Below are 18,365 nucleotides of genomic sequence, written 5' to 3'. Positions count from 1 at the left end.
TATGTTTTCAATTTCATATCAAAAGTGAAGTGATATAAGTAACTGGACTGAAAATCATTTGGTTAGACTCAATTAGAGCTTGTTTTGCATACTTCTCAAATTTTGTAAACTTTGAGCTGCATTGATACCAACTTTTTCTTGGTTCCTCTACAGGTTAGACAATATTAAATCTACTCTGATTTGTAAGTCAAATAATGTTGAGTCGAAATTCAAGTGTGAGAAGTGGAGATAGCATTGAAGGGATGGTTAATGAAAATGTTGTTGGAAATGTCAAATTGAAGCCTAAAAAAATTACCTCCACTAAGCTTGTGACAGCACTAACATGTTTTCAGTTTTTCTTTGCTGTTTATGCAACATTCCTATTATACTATTTAAGTCCTTCTATAGATTTACCAACCAAACCAGATTTTACATGGGCTACCCAAATTGCACAAAAATGGAAGCAACTTATGATTAGACCCCATAATGTGGATCACAAGGAATCCATTAAGAAGCCTATTATTAATCTATCTCAAGTGTGCCAGAATGAGAAGATAGATTTCTTGCAAAAGAAATCCAATGATGTAGAAATGATAAAGTTGAAGAGAGAGCTTTATGACCAAGTATTGAGCTTCCAAAAGGAGACCATTGGTACAGAAACATTAGATGAGTTAATGGCAATGAAATCCAAATATGATTTAAAGGGTCCAAACAGACCAAAAGTCACAGTTTTACTAAACCACTTCAAAAGAAAAACACTTTGTGCTCAACTTGATTCTTTGCTCCAACAAACCCTTCCATTCCATCATGTTTGGGTTCTTTCATTTGGGTCCCCTAATGAGGCCACTTTGAAAAAAATTGTAGATAGCTATAATGATTCTAGAATCAGTTTCATAAGCTCAAGTTATGATTTCAAGTACTATGGAAGGTTCCAAATGGCTCTACAAACTGAAGCTGATTTAGTTTACATTATGGATGATGATATGATTCCTGGTAAGAAGATGTTACAGATTTTAGCACATGTGGCTGGTACAGAAAAGTACATGAATTCAGTTCTTGGAAGTATAGGAAGAATATTGCCTTTTAGACAAAAGGATTTCACTTTTCCTAGTTACAGAAAACTTAAGTCTAAGGAAGCAGGGTTGTATTTGCCTGATCCTGCTTATGATATCACACTTGATAGAATTGTGCAGGTGGATTTCCTTTCTAGCTCTTGGTTTTTATCTTCTGAGCTTATCAAAACTCTCTTCATTGAGACTCCTTTTACCTTTGCAACTGGTGAAGATCTGCATCTCAGGTAATTCAACATTTTTGCATCACATTGACATTTTTTTTACCAGTTTATGAAGATATATAAATATGTAGTTGGTGCAAATGGAACTACTCACTAACTACACATCAATTTTTTATTTCAGCTATCAGCTTCAGAAGTACAGAAATGCTGGCTCATTTGTTGTTCCAGTTGACCCTAAAGACAAGGAAACATGGGGTGATAGTGAACACAGGCTCGCGTATGTGTCGGAAACCACAGTTATTTTCAAGGACAGAGTTCAAGTAAGGGATGATCAATGGTGGAAAGCACTTTCAACTGGTTATGTGACCCAATGGGCAGCAATGTACCCTCAAAAAATTGATGCACTCTTTTATGCTCACTCTATTGATGAAGTAAAAGCACTTGCACCTCTTCTTGAAAAGTTCAGGTCCACAGTTGGCAAAAAGGCCTATATTGTTGTCTCTGGAGGGAAATTTTGTCCTTGTGAAGATGCTGCAAAAGCACTTAATTGGCCTGTGTTTGTATGCAAAGAAAGACGTTTTAAGATATTTGATTTGGTAATTGGAGCACTTTCTGGGATATCAAACTCAGAGGTACCAGTAATACAAGCAGTGTATTCCAGCATGAAGGGTTTGATCAAAGTTCATAATCCTAGTGTGGTAATCACTGTAGCTGATATTGATCATAATGTGAAGAAAGCTCTAAATATGGCATTAGAGAGTCTAAATGGTACCACTATGATTCTTTTACCAAGAGCTTCAGTGTCAAAAGTTCTTTGGATGTCTGATCTTCATTCAACCGCATTGCGAAGTAAGAACAATTTTTCAACTCTTCTCTATTTTATTTGTTGTATATATCCTTATTCATTCACCAACAATGCAATATGATAAATGTTGACAGGATTATATATAACTTCCTTGTTTAGTACTAGTTATGTAACATACTTTTCATGTCTAGATTGGAACAGGATGCGGATATCCGTCAACATCATTACCCAAAACCGAGTGAATTCGTTAACAAGGCTTCTCAAATCTCTCAGCAATGCCTACTATATCGGAGATGAGATCCCTATTACCTTCAACATGGACAGCAAGGTAGATGAGGCAACTATAAGACTAGTAAGTTCTTTTGAGTGGCCTCATGGATCCAAAACCCTGAGAAGGAGAATCATTCAAGGAGGGCTTATAAGAGCTGTTAGTGAAAGTTGGTACCCTTCTTCTGATGATGACTTTGGTCTCTTACTTGAAGATGATATTGAAGTTTCCCCTTACTATTACCTATGGATCAAATATGCACTCTTGTCTTACCACTATGACCCAAAAATCTCTCTCCCTGAACTCTCTTCTATCTCACTATACACACCAAAGCTAGTTGAAGTTGTTAAAGAAAGACCAAAATGGAATGCCACAGAATTCTTCAAAAAGATACATCCAAACACACCTTACCTTCACCAATTACCTTGTAGTTGGGGAGCATTATTCTTCCCTAAGCAATGGAGAGAATTCTATGTCTACATGAACATGAGGTTCACTGAGGATCCTAAAGCAAACCCAGTTCAAATTCCAAAATCTAGAACAAATGGTTGGCAAGCTTCATGGAAAAAGTTCCTAATAGACATGATGTACCTTAGAGGTTATGTTACTCTATATCCAAATTTCCCTAACCAAACAAGCTTTTCAACAAACCATATGGAACCAGGGGCACATATTAGTGCAAAAGAAAATGTTGTTAATCATAAAAAACATGACTTTGAAGTACCATTGTTGAAAGAAGATTTTAGAAATTTGCTGGCTGGAATGAAATTACCTCAAGCATCAAAGTTACCATCTTTGAACCTCTTTAATCAACCAGTTTCTCTAAAGGGTCTCAAAGCTGCTGGAGCTAAGTTGGGTCAAGATGTGCTTAGATGTGACAATGCTACAGAAATAGTCATTGTGGATCATGCTACTGGTTTGCCTCACCTTTGCTACAAATTCTGAAAACTTCCATGCTTTTTATTCATTCATTATTCTTTTCTAATACTTCTTATTATAGATTAAATTATGTTTAGCAAGGAGGTGAATTCAACACATATATATTGCAATTGAACTTTGATGTCAATGCAGGAAAAAATAATATATAATGAAGGGTGAATTTTTTACATTAATATACTTAAATATTAAAAGCCAACCTACTTCAATTGAACTATGCCCATTGGTATTGTTATGGTTGAAAATATTAGTTAATGTTGGTCGATAATAATGAAGTACTAACCAAAAAACAATAAAAAATTATAGTTTATGATTACATATACCATGGATTATATCTAAACTGCACCTTCCCAAATATTTATCACTTAAATTATTAAAAAATAAATTAATTTTACTAGCTTAATTATACTCACAACCATTCAGTCCTTCATATATTTGGTTGGTTTAGATGAATGTATTCACATTTTAGTAGATCATAATAATCATTCATTCAAATGTCCTAACTAATAATGTACCAATAATATAATGACATTTAAGTAACTTTCATAAACTATTATTATTTAAAAAAACAGTAATAATAATATAATAGCAAATATTAAAATATTGAAATCGTAACGTTTTCAAAGATGCCCACGACATGCCACGTTCGAAACTGGAAGTGGTGAGGGTAGTTTCGTCATAACATAAAAGATGAGGTAGGTAGGAGAATGCAACAATGGTGAATTGGTGATGATGAATCTCTTTCTTCAATTCTCTGTGATTCTTGTAAGTTCACTCTGTTTTCTCCATTCACCTTCACTCATTCCTCACTTTTCTGAAGCACTTTATTAATTACTATTACTTTGTGTTCATGCGTAACTCTCTTCTTCATTTCATTACTTTTAATTCATTTTTTGTTTTGGGGCCAAAATGCACTACCACCACGCCTACAATTTCAACAGAGTAGGTATTTCATGATCCTTTCACGGTATTATGATTCTGTGTTAATTCAGGAAAAAAACAATAGTATTACCAAAAAAACACTCAAAACATGCTGAATCAATGTAAGGGTTTTGGATACTTCCTAAACTTGACATTATTAACTATTTCAGACAATTGTATAATCGTGATATGGTTTCAGCAACTCCAAAAACCTTAACATTTCGGCATCGGATGTAGATTTAAAACCTTGTATGGAACAATGGATATGCATAAATCCATGACTCCCTTAGTTAGATCATGGAAAGTCAAACAGATAGATACATACATACATACATACATATTACTGCACTCACTAACACAAATGTATGCTTAATCTGACTGCTACTCTTTTTGTGTCTTATCTTTTGGTTGTTGAAGGATGATATATTTTATTCAGAGATTCCATAACGATTTCAACCTTTTCGGGGTGGTACATTTATTGACTTGATTGTGATATACACTATCTAGATGGGAATAATGCATCGCAGGTAACAACACATTGGTTTTGTAGTTAAACACAGTAGCCATACACTGATACCCTTTTTGGTTTTGTTTCTTAACATGAATATTATTTATTTTTAACTACCATCAGAATGCCTGAATTTAGTTTATGATTCTTCTTTAGTCCACTGAAAAGATCAAATGGTGGTACCAAGATTATCATCACAACAATTATGGGAATTGCCTTTGGATTTTTTATTGGTATTTCAATTTCATCCACACATTTGAATAAGGTAATATATATATAACCATACTTTTTCAGTGTTGCATTAGCCATTTATCCTCCTTTTAATTTTCCTCCCTTTTTCTTCTCTTGTTATATTTTTCAGATTAGCTTACTTTCAAGTGTTGGGAATTCTTTTGATGTACCTACAGCTGAAATAGAGAGATTTTCAGCCGAAGTAGACAGATCGCCTGCAGTTATTGACGAATCTTCTGGAACCAAAAATCTTGAAGCCCTAGGATCAATTAGAATACCGAAGGTAATTCCCATGCCTTTTCATCGGATGGGTGTGCATGCACGCATTTTTGTTCTCAGAAATGTAAAAGTGCATATTTAGCTGAACATGATATAGGCAGGCCTTTGTGGCTCACCCATAACGGCCTGCCTAGATTTTCTGATGATAAACCACTTTCTAGAATAATTTCCTGTCATTTTCTGCCCACTGTGGTTCTTGCTGTATCTTAGCTATAGCTTTCATTTAGCTTGTCATCACTATGTAATTATGTTTGCTTCAGATTTGCAGCAATATTATATTTCATGCAAATCAAGTCTGATTGGATGCCTACTTGTGCAGACAAACGTTCAAACAAATCCTCGCGGAGCAGAATCACTACCCCCAGGAATTGTTGTATCAGAATCTGATCTTTATTTGCGCAGACTATGGGGTGAACCCAGTGAGGTGTGATATGAACCAATTGTTTACAATGCAACAAATTTCCTTTGTCTTGTAGTTAGTAACTCTCATATTATCATATAGTACAATAAATATGACTCAGAACTTGACCTGTCTGAAGTTAGAACTAAACCCCTGGGCATGAATTCTCTGTCTCTCTCTCTCTCTCTCACACACACACACAAACATTTGCATGTGTTGTCTATAGTTTGTGATGGTTGATGTATTATGAATAACATAACTGCGATTAGCGATATTTATTTCTTTAATCTTTTCTTTTTTCAAAAAGTCTTTCTAAATCTTAGTTGAACACGATATTTATTAGCCATATTTACACACAGCCACATATCTCAATCCTGTCTTCATGGAAATCATGCATGCATGAGACCATTGCATGTGTGTATGTCAGGAGGTGAGCATATGGATAAGCTAGGATGCTGATGTGGCTAATGATCACAAATCTTGAAACCTTGAATTCTACAGGATCTGAAGAAAAAGCCAAAGTATTTAGTAACATTCACTGTTGGTTATGATCAGAGACAAAATATCAATGCGGCAGTGAAAAAGGTTACAGAGACCAACAATGTTTATATATGTGGATTATTTATGTACCCTTTCATATTTTCATCAGAAGTACTGACTATTATATTGTTCTGTAGTTTTCTGATGATTTTGCAATTTTGCTCTTTCATTATGATGGTCGGACTAGTGAATGGGATCAATTTGAGTGGTCAAAGAATGCAATCCATGTTAGTGCAAGGAAACAAACAAAATGGTATAATTTTTTCCTGTCATTATTATCATTTATCGTAAGAAATTCACAAGCAAGATATTGAGCAGTGGGAAGACAGTTTTTTATGTTTACATCTAAATTCGGAATCCGCAGTAGAGATTATCGTCATTTGGAATGTTAACCTCATTGCTTCGCTCCTTGAATTTATACAGTTTGCCTCTTTCTTGATGTTATGCAGGTGGTATGCCAAAAGGTTTTTGCATCCTGATATAGTATCAGCTTATGAATATATTTTTATTTGGGATGAAGATCTTGGAGTAGAACACTTCAATGCAGACAAGTATATTTTCGCTTGTCTAATTTGCTCAAAATTTAACATTATATGCAACTTTTAGTTTGATTAATTATCTGCATTCTATTCACCAGGTATATTAACTTAGTCAAAAAACATGGTTTGGAGATTTCTCAACCTGGTCTTGAGCCCAATAACGGATTGACATGGGAGATGACAAAGAGGAGGGGTGACAGAGAAGTTCATAAGTACTCCTTTTATACTTCCTCTGTTTCTAACATCAATCATTGCCATAATGTGATGCTTTTTATCATTCATTCAAATGGGTTCTTGACACATTTATGTATGCATTTGTGAATAGGGTAACAGAAGAGAGACCCGGCTGGTGTAGTGATCAACATCTGCCTCCTTGTGCTGCGTATGCTCTCTTTGCCATCATGATTCAAAGTTGAACTGTTATATTGCAATATCATTTACCTATACTTTCTTTTAGCTTGTCTATTAAGTTAGCATTATGATTTCTTTTTCTTTTGGATTTTTAACATTATGATTATTTTTGGTCTTTTAGATTTGTGGAAATTATGGCTCCTGTCTTTTCTCGGGAAGCATGGCGTTGTGTGTGGCATATGATTCAGGTCTATTTATTTGTCATATCACATTTCTTGGTTATGGTAATATAACTGAATGAATAGGTGAATTTCTCTTTTGCATGATATATACAAACTTTTAATTTCCTTTGTGCACTTTCCAAATATATGCTTGCAGAATGATCTAGTCCATGGATGGGGATTGGATTTTGCTCTCAGAAGATGTGTACAGGTCAGCATCTGTCTATTATATATTTATTTTCATCCATTTCTAATGCTGGATCTTCGTATCCTTCCGTTGGCCTTGTTGATATTTAGTTATGCTTCAATTCATCATGCTTGATTTCATATGCCATAAAGTTATTGAGACAGTCCGTTTAATAGTGAAAATTAGTCTCATAACACTGAAGCTAACAAGCCTCTTCTCTTTAGATGGTTGTGGCCAATTTTAATTCTTGAAATGCATTTGATGGTTTTATTTAGGCCTGAATCAGACAAAATGGCTTCTACAGTCCTATTTTTTCACTGGAGAAACATTTATTTCTTTCCATGTTTATGAATCACCCAGGGGATTTTTGTGTGTGAGACCTGTATGTGCCAAATATGAGCAGAATCGAATTCTTTCAAGTACATCTTGCTGCTTGTCTAATTTGCTCAAAATTTAACATTATATGCAACTTTTAGTTTGATTAATTATCTGCATTCTATTCACCAGGTATATTAACTTAGTCAAAAAACATGGTTTGGAGATTTCTCAACCTGGTCTTGAGCCCAATAACGGATTGACATGGGAGATGACAAAGAGGAGGGGTGACAGAGAAGTTCATAAGTACTCCTTTTATACTTCCTCTGTTTCTAACATCAATCATTGCCATAATGTGATGCTTTTTATCATTCATTCAAATGGGTTCTTGACACATTTATGTATGCATTTGTGAATAGGGTAACAGAAGAGAGACCCGGCTGGTGTAGTGATCAACATCTGCCTCCTTGTGCTGCGTATGCTCTCTTTGCCATCATGATTCAAAGTTGAACTGTTATATTGCAATATCATTTACCTATACTTTCTTTTAGCTTGTCTATTAAGTTAGCATTATGATTTCTTTTTCTTTTGGATTTTTAACATTATGATTATTTTTGGTCTTTTAGATTTGTGGAAATTATGGCTCCTGTCTTTTCTCGGGAAGCATGGCGTTGTGTGTGGCATATGATTCAGGTCTATTTATTTGTCATATCACATTTCTTGGTTATGGTAATATAACTGAATGAATAGGTGAATTTCTCTTTTGCATGATATATACAAACTTTTAATTTCCTTTGTGCACTTTCCAAATATATGCTTGCAGAATGATCTAGTCCATGGATGGGGATTGGATTTTGCTCTCAGAAGATGTGTACAGGTCAGCATCTGTCTATTATATATTTATTTTCATCCATTTCTAATGCTGGATCTTCGTATCCTTCCGTTGGCCTTGTTGATATTTAGTTATGCTTCAATTCATCATGCTTGATTTCATATGCCATAAAGTTATTGAGACAGTCCGTTTAATAGTGAAAATTAGTCTCATAACACTGAAGCTAACAAGCCTCTTCTCTTTAGATGGTTGTGGCCAATTTTAATTCTTGAAATGCATTTGATGGTTTTATTTAGGCCTGAATCAGACAAAATGGCTTCTACAGTCCTATTTTTTCACTGGAGAAACATTTATTTCTTTCCATGTTTATGAATCACCCAGGGGATTTTTGTGTGTGAGACCTGTATGTGCCAAATATGAGCAGAATCGAATTCTTTCAAGTACATCTTGCTTTAGTTTGAATCATTTTTTGTATGTTCAGCAGCCAGCACATGAAAAAATTGGTGTAGTTGATTCACAATGGATTGTTCATCAAGTAATTCCTTCTCTCGGGAGACAGGTTAGTCATCAGATGTTTGATATTTGGGGCCATTTACTTTCTTTGATGGCAGCATTCTAAATTGAGTGTGCTTTAATGCATCTGCTTGTTGGAGATATGTACATTATACTTTGTCACTTGATCAAGCAGAAAATAAAATGTGAATTTTGGCGTAACAGTGTAGATGAAACTAATGCATCCATCAAACTATTTCTTTTGCAAGTGATATTTTTGGTAAACACATCTGAGTTGTAAAAATAAGGTTCTGCTGTATTAGATTTTTGTTACTTGTGTTTCAGAGAATTTATACCATATATATACAGAGAGAGATGTCTTAACTTTAAAATCTAATTTTCTGAGATATGTATGTATAATTTTCAGGGAGAGGCTGACAATGGAAAGGACCCAGGGGATGCGGTATGTATATTTTTCTTGGCGTTGTGCTATTTACACTATGCTTTGCGGTTACGACTGCGCAGTTAGCTTCTCTTTATCTTCTATTAGAGCTACATGTGCAGTTATGTAGAGTACCGAGTGCAAGATCAGTTTGCACTAGTAGTATTACTTGCCAATTTTTTAGGGCACTTCATTGTATGTGTACTGTCCTGCTACCAGTGCACCACAACCAGATGTATCTTTTTGAGTCATGCCGAACTTAACCTGTTTTTTTTAATTCAACAAGGATTTTATTGCTCTTTCAGGTCAAAACGAGATGCAGAAGTGAATGGGCTATGTTTCAAGCTCGCATCACTGATGCTGATAAGGTGTATCTCGAAGGTCTAAAACGTGGGAAGGGTTGATACATCTATATGGCCCCTCCTTCCTATTGTACATATTTTACATACACCCAGGCTGTTTATGGTGTATTGATTCATCCATTGGGTGCAGCAAGGTTTATTTTTTGAGCCACAGTTTACATGTGTCATTTCGGAAGGGAAAAGAAAATCACGCCTTATGCGAGAGCCCAGGTTTTTGGTACTCATTTTGCAACAACCACCACCACCACCACCACCATTTCCACCAATCCATAGCTTAAGCTCATAGCAAAGTTTTCGATAATCTCCAAGAGCCTTAGGTTTAGGCATCATTTGAATACTGGTAAAAGGCTCAATAGTATGGCACCTGAAACCCATTGGCGTATACTGGTATGAACAAAAATGTAGATTACATTTGTTTGCAAGGTATTTTATTTTTAATCTGAATCATTGAAAGTGAGGGATGTTATATTTGTTACTTCTAAAATTCTTGAAGTGAATTGTAGTGAACACAAATTATCAACTGACCGTATAATTATCAACCAACAGTGTTTCACATCATTATTGATACAAAATATTGTTAGTTAATGGTAGGGTAGTTATATTATTAGTTAACAGTGATTGTAGTGTATAAACATTAAACAGGTATTGAGAGGAATGTAACATTTAGTGAATCATTTGATAAAAGTGAATTTACTAAGTCTTTCTTCAAAAGGAGGTTATACTCAATGGACCAGATATTTATACACCATGTTTACTCCTAACTATAATACTTACAAGTTCCAACTATCAATATCTCATATCAAGCTGTAATCTCTAAGATTCGTCATTATTCTTGATCATGATATTATTAAAACTTTCACCATAAAAGACATGCATAATGAGAGAAGTATGAAAAGGAATACTTCAAATGATACATAGGATGTGAGAGAGATCATGAAATAGTGAAACCCAATTAGAAATGCCAGCAATGGACCATGGTTGTGACAACCAATAAAACATTACCAACACATTAAGAATTTAATTCCAATTAAAATTTAGTCATAAATGATAGCATTAAAAAGCATAAATACATTTGTTTCTAAATATGACGTGGTGTATGTGTCTCCATGTAAGTTTTTATCCAGTTTTGTACCTTCTCTCATACATAAAACTTTGTTTTTAAAATATTTGAAATTACACTGATCTTGAGTTTCATTATGGATACTAAATTATAACACCAAAAGAATATCATATGCTCAGATGTATAGTCCATTTAGCATGTCCTCTACTCAAGGAATTTCAAAAAAGCATAAAATCTTAGCACAGGAAATACTAGTCAAAATTCAATAATTGTCTCACCACATAATACTTATTTTGATTGGTCATAGTTTTATATCCTGTCTCTTATTTGGCTTTTTTCCCTTCATGAACATATCATAATTCAATAACCAATGAGGTGTTAATCCAATGGTGTAAGGCTTCACTAGATTTCCGAGAGTTCAATTTCTGAGAGCAACATATGTTAGGATGACAGTCACGAACCCCGAAAAAGATTAATTCTTTACCCAAAATGGGTGAGGGAATACTTTTAGTAGTACCCATAAAAACATAATTCAATAATCTTTAAATGAGGGCCTAGAAGGATACCCAACACAACTTTGCTTAAAAAAAATGGAAGTCTCGTTTAGAAAGTATGAGCAAGGTTAAAGTGTATTGAATTGGGTTGGAGAGTCTTGCTTGAAATGGGAGCTACACCTCCTCAAAAATAAATGTTGATTTTCACTCACCTTCCTTTCTTGTGAGTCAAGACTCGTTTAGTACACAATTTATGAAATATGTGGGACTAAAGAGTTTGGTAATGACATTCTTTAGAATATAATGTAGCAATCAATTGGACTAAAACAACCATCTGATTTTAACGTTTTATCTGTCTCATCTTGCTGTTTGATGCTTCCTACTTTGCCCTTTCAAAAAGATAGGACACAAAGAACAGTTCTTATGTAAGCCAAAAAGGGTATCTTAGTAATTCAAATGAAAATGCTAGTCATATATTGCTTTTAAAGCAATTTTAAATCATCGGCATGACACCGATAAATCCATGAGAGATTATTTGTAAAATCGTTAAGTTGAGCCTCATATCACTTACATAATCAATTCTTATACTCATAAAAAAAACTAATCCTCTTACTAACGAGTAACTAAATAAAGAAAATATTAATTTTTTTATCTTTTTCAAAGATGTTCGGCAATAAATTCTCTTAGACCGATTCATATTCGTAAACAAAGAGGTTGTTTCTCCTAGAGAGTCCATGAAATAATTAGAGTATTAAAAAGAATGCTTGCATGGTTTTGAATTTGAGCCATGTAGTTTTGTTAAATAATCAAGGTGAGTTTTCCCATCTATTACCTGGCTAGTATACCATTGTCTAATATAAATAATACATGTAGCTGTTAGGAAAAATAAATTAATAAAAAATGCATTACCATGATTCTGACCATGACAAACGACAAACCAAGTGATATGTATATGTTGTCTGAATGAATGTCTAGTTGCTTCAAATGGCCGTTAATAAGTATACACCAACCAACCCATCATTGATAAAAATGCCACAAGTTAAATCTGCATTCATACACAAACCTTACCCTCCAATCCAATCTCTTATAGCTTTGAATTCTATATTAGAATTTGGGTGGTCTTTTTGGTATTATAGGAGCCCTTACATATTGCATAGTTATTTGTCCATTCACTCAAGTTATAAGGTATGTGATCAATTATTATGACCTATGACTATTTTCATGAGCTTGATTTAATGTCTTCCTTTCCTTATTTTGATCATTTTCAGGGCTCCTACTACTATACCACACACTAGCACCAAGGTCAATTTCAAATATATATATCATCTATTCATCTTAGTCAAAATTAAGTAAGGTACTATTAGTGAAATATTTCTTTCTGGTAACAATCAAAGAGTAAACTCAATATTTCTGATGATTGTAGTATGCTTTTATTTTAATCTAGTCATGATGTGATAAGAATATATATACATGTGTGTGTGTGTTTTAGAAGAATCCTAAGAAAATGTGATGGTAGGAAAGATGGGAGAAATGTCAAGCTTCCAAATGGGTGTTGTTGGTGCACTATTTCTCTCTGTGGCTTCCTCTGTCTCAATAGTAATCTGCAACAAAGCCTTGATGAGTAATCTTGGTTTCCCTTTTGGTGAGTAATAGTATCATTTTGTTCCCTCTTTAACAATCATATAGTATAACTTATCAAAACTCTTAAAACTAAATTTATTAGTATATGCTTGTTACCTTATCCTACTAACTTTGTGTTGTATTTATTTTGTTATTTGGATAAGCTACAACACTTACTAGTTGGCACTTGATAGTTACATTTTGCACTCTTCATGTGGCTCAACGCTTAAACCTGTTTGTGTCTAAGTCCATTGACATGAAGACAGTCATGCTTTTTGGCATTCTAAATGGTATCTCCATTGGATTTCTCAACTTGAGCCTTGGCTTCAATTCTATTGGATTCTACCAGGTTTGCCTTAATATTTTACTACCATAGTCCAATAATGTTATTAACTCAACCATTCTGCAGCTATTGATTTTACCTTTTGGAATGGATATTTTGCAGATGACAAAACTTGCAATCATACCATTCACTGTATTGTTAGAAACTATTTTCCTTAAGAAGCAGTTCAGGTAAATTATTAACTAAAGAGTATAAAGTCAGGACTAGAAATGCTCAAATAACATTTAGTCATTTACACATACAAATTTGTCTCATATTCTTCACATATAATGAGTAGGAATGATCACTACCTCAATCATAATTGCTTGGTGCACTCAACATTAAATGCTCCAAATTCATGCAAAACTTTATGTAAATAACATTTCTGAAATCAAATTAAAAAGTAGTCATGTTTATATAGTGTATAAACCCTTGTGCTAATACTTGCAGCCAGAAAATAAAGTTCTCTCTATTCCTTCTACTTGTGGGAGTTGGCATTGCCTCTATCACAGACCTTCAACTCAATCTAGTGGGGTCCATTCTTTCCCTTCTAGCTATCATAACAACATGTGTTGGACAAATTGTATCCTTTATGTGCTGATTGTAATTAAACATTATGGCTTAGACTCACATGTTAATGCTGAGGATTATTACATATTTGAATTCTTAACCTTGTGCTGAATTTAGCTGACCAACACAATACAGAAGAAGCTCAATGTCTCTTCAACACAGCTTCTCTACCAATCTGCACCATTCCAAGCAGCAATTCTTTTTGTTTCAGGCCCTGTGGTGGATCAGCTTCTCACCAAGCAAAGTGTCTTTGCCCACAAATATTCTCCTGTAGTCTTGGTAATAATATATCCGTACTATGCTTCGAGGTTTTAAATCGCAGTTGTTGTTATGTCGCGTTTATTGCAATTGTGGAAAAATGTGGTTGATGTAACTACAATTGTAGCTGTGAATCTTGTGACACAGTTGCATACTGCAGCTTAAAACATTTTCATCCATTATAGCATGTTAGATTAAATGGTCAAATAGAAATTAAGAGCTATAATTTCCTCAATCATATTAGTTCTAAATGATAAACATACATTTGGTAATACAAATTACTGCCTGCAAATAGGACTAATATAATGAATTTGATATCTTTCATATACTAATTTGATCATGAGATTAATTTTGATATATAAATGTGAAGATGTTTATACTATCAACCAGTTATATTTCATTGTATTACTTGTGTAAGGGTCAAACATGTTTAATGATATGATAATGCATGAGTGGTTCATAGCATATAAAATAGTTACATTGATAGTGCATTACAATTAAATCTCTGATCATTTATGCATTATGTTACATACTTATACATTTGCAAATTACAATATGAAATATGAGTCATTTTTCTGAATTGAAAATTAATATTTGAACAAAAAATTCAGGCATTCATCATTCTGTCATGCTTGATAGCTGTTTCAGTGAACTTCAGCACATTTCTAGTGATAGGCAAAACATCTCCTGTAACATATCAAGTGTTAGGCCACCTCAAAACATGTCTTGTTCTAGGATTTGGCTACACATTACTACATGACCCTTTCACTGGAAGGAACATTCTTGGAATACTTGTTGCAGTTTTTGGAATGGGCTTGTACTCTTATTTCTGTGCTGAGGAGAACAAAAAGAAACATTCAGGGGATCTCCCATTGTCCTCTCAGGTACCTTGCCCGATCGATTTATTCGCTCTTTTATTCACTTTGATCGTTAAGAGTAAATACTCATTTTCATCCTTATAATATACAAACACCAACTTACTTTTTTCATATTTCTCCCCTTGTTTCTTAAATATTATTTGCTCTATTTGGTTATCATAATGTTAATGTACATGTTTATAAGAAGTTAGTTATTGAGTCTCTATCATTTACAGGTTAAAGAAAAAGATAGCTCAGCACTTTTGGCTGGGAATCAAGATGAGGAAAATCATGAGCCTAGAAAATCAAGCAAAGAATCTAATATTTAAAAAAGAACATATTGCATGTCATTTTTAAGTTTCTTATATATTTTGGGTTCTTTCGATTTGTACTTTGTAGGGAACTATAATGAGTGTAAATCAAATTTTGTTTAATAAGTTTTCTGTAACTTTAAGTCAATGCATTTTCATTACCATGTAATATTGAACTACAAGAAATATAGTTTTTCATGAAATTTTAATCGTTTTCTGTGTCAATGAAAGGATACAACATATCAATTATTCTAAGTTCACCACTAAATTGTTCCCAGCTTTATTATATATACAAAGTAACTAGTGTATATGCATTTCATTATAAAATTTGAGTTTCTAGATTACTATTTTTTTGTTATTCTATTTCCACTGAACATGATTCTAAGCTTCCTAGTTTTTTTTAGAGAATCAAGAACTCAAAAGCCTTTAGGAGGAAGCCACATAAAATTACATGTTTTTTTTTTGTATTAACAATGATATTCTTTACCTTTTTAGATAATGAATTAATCTCTTTCAAAGCGTGTAGTTATCCTCCCAACCAGTGTTGCTCATAGGAACTGAGATCTTGATCTTTTGGTCATTCTAGGATCTAACGGGTCTTACATCACTAGACCAACAGAAAACTACATGCAAAGCCACTTTGGTTAATTTGAGATTAAGCATGACTAATTTAATGGGCCCAGGTAGATCAGCCCACTAAGGTTCAAACCATTCAGCCCATACGTAATAAGGAGGGGGAAATCACATTTCCTTATAGTTACACTAGTGCTCATTAAAATAAAATATAGTTAAGAAAAATATATTTGAATCACAACACATAATCTACTATTTCTAAACTATATTAAGATATAAAAAAAGGATAATATGAATTTTATCTTTTGAAAATATTATAGTGAGAACCACATGGAAAAAAACTAAACATTTATACTTGAATGAACACATTGAAGGCTACATCAAGGATAAATGGAAATATAGTATAAATAATTTTATTTAAGAAAAATATATTTGAATAACATTTTCGGAAGAGATATAGAAGATGGTATGGTGGTTGTTCCCATTTTTTGAATTGTATAAAAAATAATGTCAAATAGAAAAATATACTAGCTTATTTGATAGTACTTGTCATGCATTTTGAACTCTTATTTAATTCATGAAGCCAAAATTGGTCTTACATTCAAACAATATGAAGAAAAAATAGTATTGAGAATAAAAAACGGAAATGAATAGAAAATAATAGGTTAAATTGATATGTTGAATATTAATGGTGTGTTGTTTGTACATGCCCAATTTGAATAGAATGTGGTCCTATGTAGCCTTAATTAAGGTCATGCTCTGACCCTCCTATGCATCCCACCCACTAGTGTATGTACCACTCTACCTCTAAAGTCTAAAAGATTAAAGATGATACTAACGACCAATGTTTATGTTTAATTCCACTAATGGGATCAAAATCATTTACTTAGTCATGTTTAATGCTAAGGCATAGTGTGTTAAAGTCTTGGGATGGAAGTGGAATGAATAATAATAATAATAATGGTTAAGACACTTTTTTTTAATTTGCTTCATATAGTTTGGTGAAAAAAACGTGAATTAACTAGTGTAGAATATAAATAATATAAAGTGGGTAGTGTATAATTGTGTATTGATAATATGTTAGGAGTCCAACATTAAGTAGAATAGTAAATTCAATGTGTAACTTTAGTCATGAGACTCTCCCACCTAGTATAATAGTCTTTTGGGTTGAGCTTTATGTGCTTAAGTCTCAACAATAAGTGTTTTCATTGAGAGTTGTGTCATGGAAAATGCTACATATAAGTTGGATTAAGATATATTACTGAATACTGACAGGTAAGTGAAACCGCCAAAAGAGAAATAGCTACCATCGGGTCAGTGTTGATCAAGTGAAACCCGTCGCGCACGTCGACCCTTAAAGGGGTAGAAATGTTCCACAGTAGAATATTAAACACAATGTGATATTAAGTCATTAGACTCTCCCACCAAATAGATTAGTCTTTTGAACTAAACTTTCCTCATATAATTAAGTCATAGATAATAACAGTTTTTTTAAAAGGATTAATAATAATATTAGTGTTTGAAAAGGATGATGTTTTGATTTGATGCCGTTTAGTCTAAGTGATGGATGAATGAAGATATTTTGATATGCTATAGGTTGTAACTTGTAACATATAGTTTATAGAAAACATGACATCACGATGGAATCAGAAACTTAGACAGAAAAGCAAAAACTGAAACAAACCCTCTCTTCTCTCTAACTAGCCATATATATACACTTCTCTGTTTATCCCGTGATAGAGAGAACACAACGACAGAGATCCCTGATAGAGAGAGAGAAAAAGTGTCATAATCATTGTCAACATTAAACATGCCAACCAAGAACAACTCTTTCTGATTGTGCCACGTGTCCAACCTCAAATCATGTCCATTAAATCACTCATACCAACCACATTATTGTATAATCATCATCATCACATTAATTATAAAACATATATATTACTCTCATCATTCCAACTAACCCAATTTTTCTTTATAACTATTGCCTAATCTTTCATTACTCCTTCATCACATAATATATCATCTCATTCAACAAAGATCTTCTCCATTAATAAAAATGCAAAATAGTTATTTTTACTCATATTTTTAATGATAAAAATGTGATTTTATGATAAATAAATGGATAAAGTGGCATTCTATGTGTTTTTGTTTGGCATGATATATGTAACAAACTAATTCTTTCGGAGTGTATGATTACAAATCCTAACAAATATTATTCACAAGAGCTAAATAAAAAGTATAAATATTTGACTCTGAAAATTATATATAAATAAAAAGTATAAAAATTATAAGTTTTCTAGCGTCACTCTTACTAGTTAAGAATAAGTAATTAAAAATGAGTTTTATTGATAATAGTGGAAATATAAAATTAGTATTTTATATAGATATTATTTGAAAAATAAATATATGCATTTATGAATTTTTATCCTGGAACGTTAAGAATATATATATATAAAGA

General features: G+C 33.1%; 3 protein-coding genes across 8 annotated transcripts; all 3 read left to right on the top strand.

Annotated features, from left to right (window-relative positions):
• On the top strand, positions 193-3,314 carry LOC109358131. The gene is made up of 3 exons (XM_019602206.1): positions 193-1,276; positions 1,395-2,062; positions 2,210-3,314. The coding sequence occupies exons 1-3, from the start codon at positions 195-197 to the stop codon at positions 3,229-3,231; spliced, it is 2,772 nt and encodes a 923-aa protein (XP_019457751.1). The 5' UTR covers positions 193-194; the 3' UTR covers positions 3,232-3,314.
• LOC109357694 lies at positions 3,860-10,400 on the top strand. Of its 3 annotated transcripts, none has more exons than XM_019601706.1 (15): positions 3,860-3,987; positions 4,561-4,670; positions 4,808-4,916; positions 5,013-5,165; positions 5,481-5,585; positions 6,063-6,146; positions 6,239-6,354; positions 6,551-6,652; positions 6,739-6,852; positions 6,966-7,022; positions 7,173-7,239; positions 7,370-7,423; positions 9,031-9,105; positions 9,466-9,501; positions 9,786-10,400. In XM_019601706.1, exons 2-15 carry the CDS (start codon positions 4,651-4,653, stop codon positions 9,882-9,884), a joined length of 1,191 nt encoding a protein of 396 aa, XP_019457251.1. In that variant the 5' UTR covers positions 3,860-3,987; positions 4,561-4,650; the 3' UTR covers positions 9,885-10,400. The 3 variants fall into 3 exon arrangements, with proteins under 3 accessions (XP_019457251.1, XP_019457249.1, XP_019457250.1); XM_019601704.1 differs by having other exon boundaries at positions 9,028-9,105; XM_019601705.1 differs by having other exon boundaries at positions 3,863-3,978; positions 9,028-9,105.
• LOC109357724 (uncharacterized membrane protein At1g06890-like) lies at positions 12,359-15,495 on the top strand. Of its 4 annotated transcripts, none has more exons than XM_019601746.1 (9): positions 12,378-12,581; positions 12,665-12,750; positions 12,913-13,038; positions 13,181-13,365; positions 13,462-13,529; positions 13,789-13,921; positions 14,026-14,187; positions 14,778-15,050; positions 15,260-15,495. In XM_019601746.1, exons 3-9 carry the CDS (start codon positions 12,918-12,920, stop codon positions 15,350-15,352), a joined length of 1,035 nt encoding a protein of 344 aa, XP_019457291.1. In that variant the 5' UTR covers positions 12,378-12,581; positions 12,665-12,750; positions 12,913-12,917; the 3' UTR covers positions 15,353-15,495. The 4 variants fall into 4 exon arrangements, with proteins under 4 accessions (XP_019457289.1, XP_019457291.1, XP_019457292.1 ...); XM_019601747.1 differs by having other exon boundaries at positions 12,665-12,798; XM_019601745.1 differs by having other exon boundaries at positions 12,380-12,581; positions 12,918-13,038.

This window comes from Lupinus angustifolius, chromosome LG10 (genome assembly GCF_001865875.1).
Source record: "Lupinus angustifolius cultivar Tanjil chromosome LG10, LupAngTanjil_v1.0, whole genome shotgun sequence".
In the NCBI taxonomy this organism is placed as follows: domain Eukaryota; kingdom Viridiplantae; phylum Streptophyta; class Magnoliopsida; order Fabales; family Fabaceae; genus Lupinus; species Lupinus angustifolius.
The sequence above is the reverse complement of the archived record's forward strand: the minus strand, read 5'-3'. Positions and strand labels throughout refer to the sequence as shown.

Coding starts and splice junctions, on each gene's coding strand:
- LOC109357724 (XM_019601744.1), top strand. CDS start 12,381: ATGGCCGTTAATAAGTATACACCAACCAACCCATCATTGATAAAAATG. Junction 13,366..13,461: donor ATTCTATTGGATTCTACCAG/GTTTGCCTTAAT, acceptor GATATTTTGCAG/ATGACAAAACTTGCAATCAT. Junction 13,922..14,025: donor CAACATGTGTTGGACAAATT/GTATCCTTTATG, acceptor TGCTGAATTTAG/CTGACCAACACAATACAGAA.
- LOC109357694 (XM_019601704.1), top strand. CDS start 4,651: ATGGGAATAATGCATCGCAG. Junction 4,671..4,807: donor ATGGGAATAATGCATCGCAG/GTAACAACACAT, acceptor ATTCTTCTTTAG/TCCACTGAAAAGATCAAATG. Junction 9,502..9,785: donor GAAAGGACCCAGGGGATGCG/GTATGTATATTT, acceptor TTGCTCTTTCAG/GTCAAAACGAGATGCAGAAG.
- LOC109358131 (XM_019602206.1), top strand. CDS start 195: ATGTTGAGTCGAAATTCAAGTGTGAGAAGTGGAGATAGCATTGAAGGG. Junction 1,277..1,394: donor GGTGAAGATCTGCATCTCAG/GTAATTCAACAT, acceptor TTTTTATTTCAG/CTATCAGCTTCAGAAGTACA. Junction 2,063..2,209: donor TCATTCAACCGCATTGCGAA/GTAAGAACAATT, acceptor TTTCATGTCTAG/ATTGGAACAGGATGCGGATA.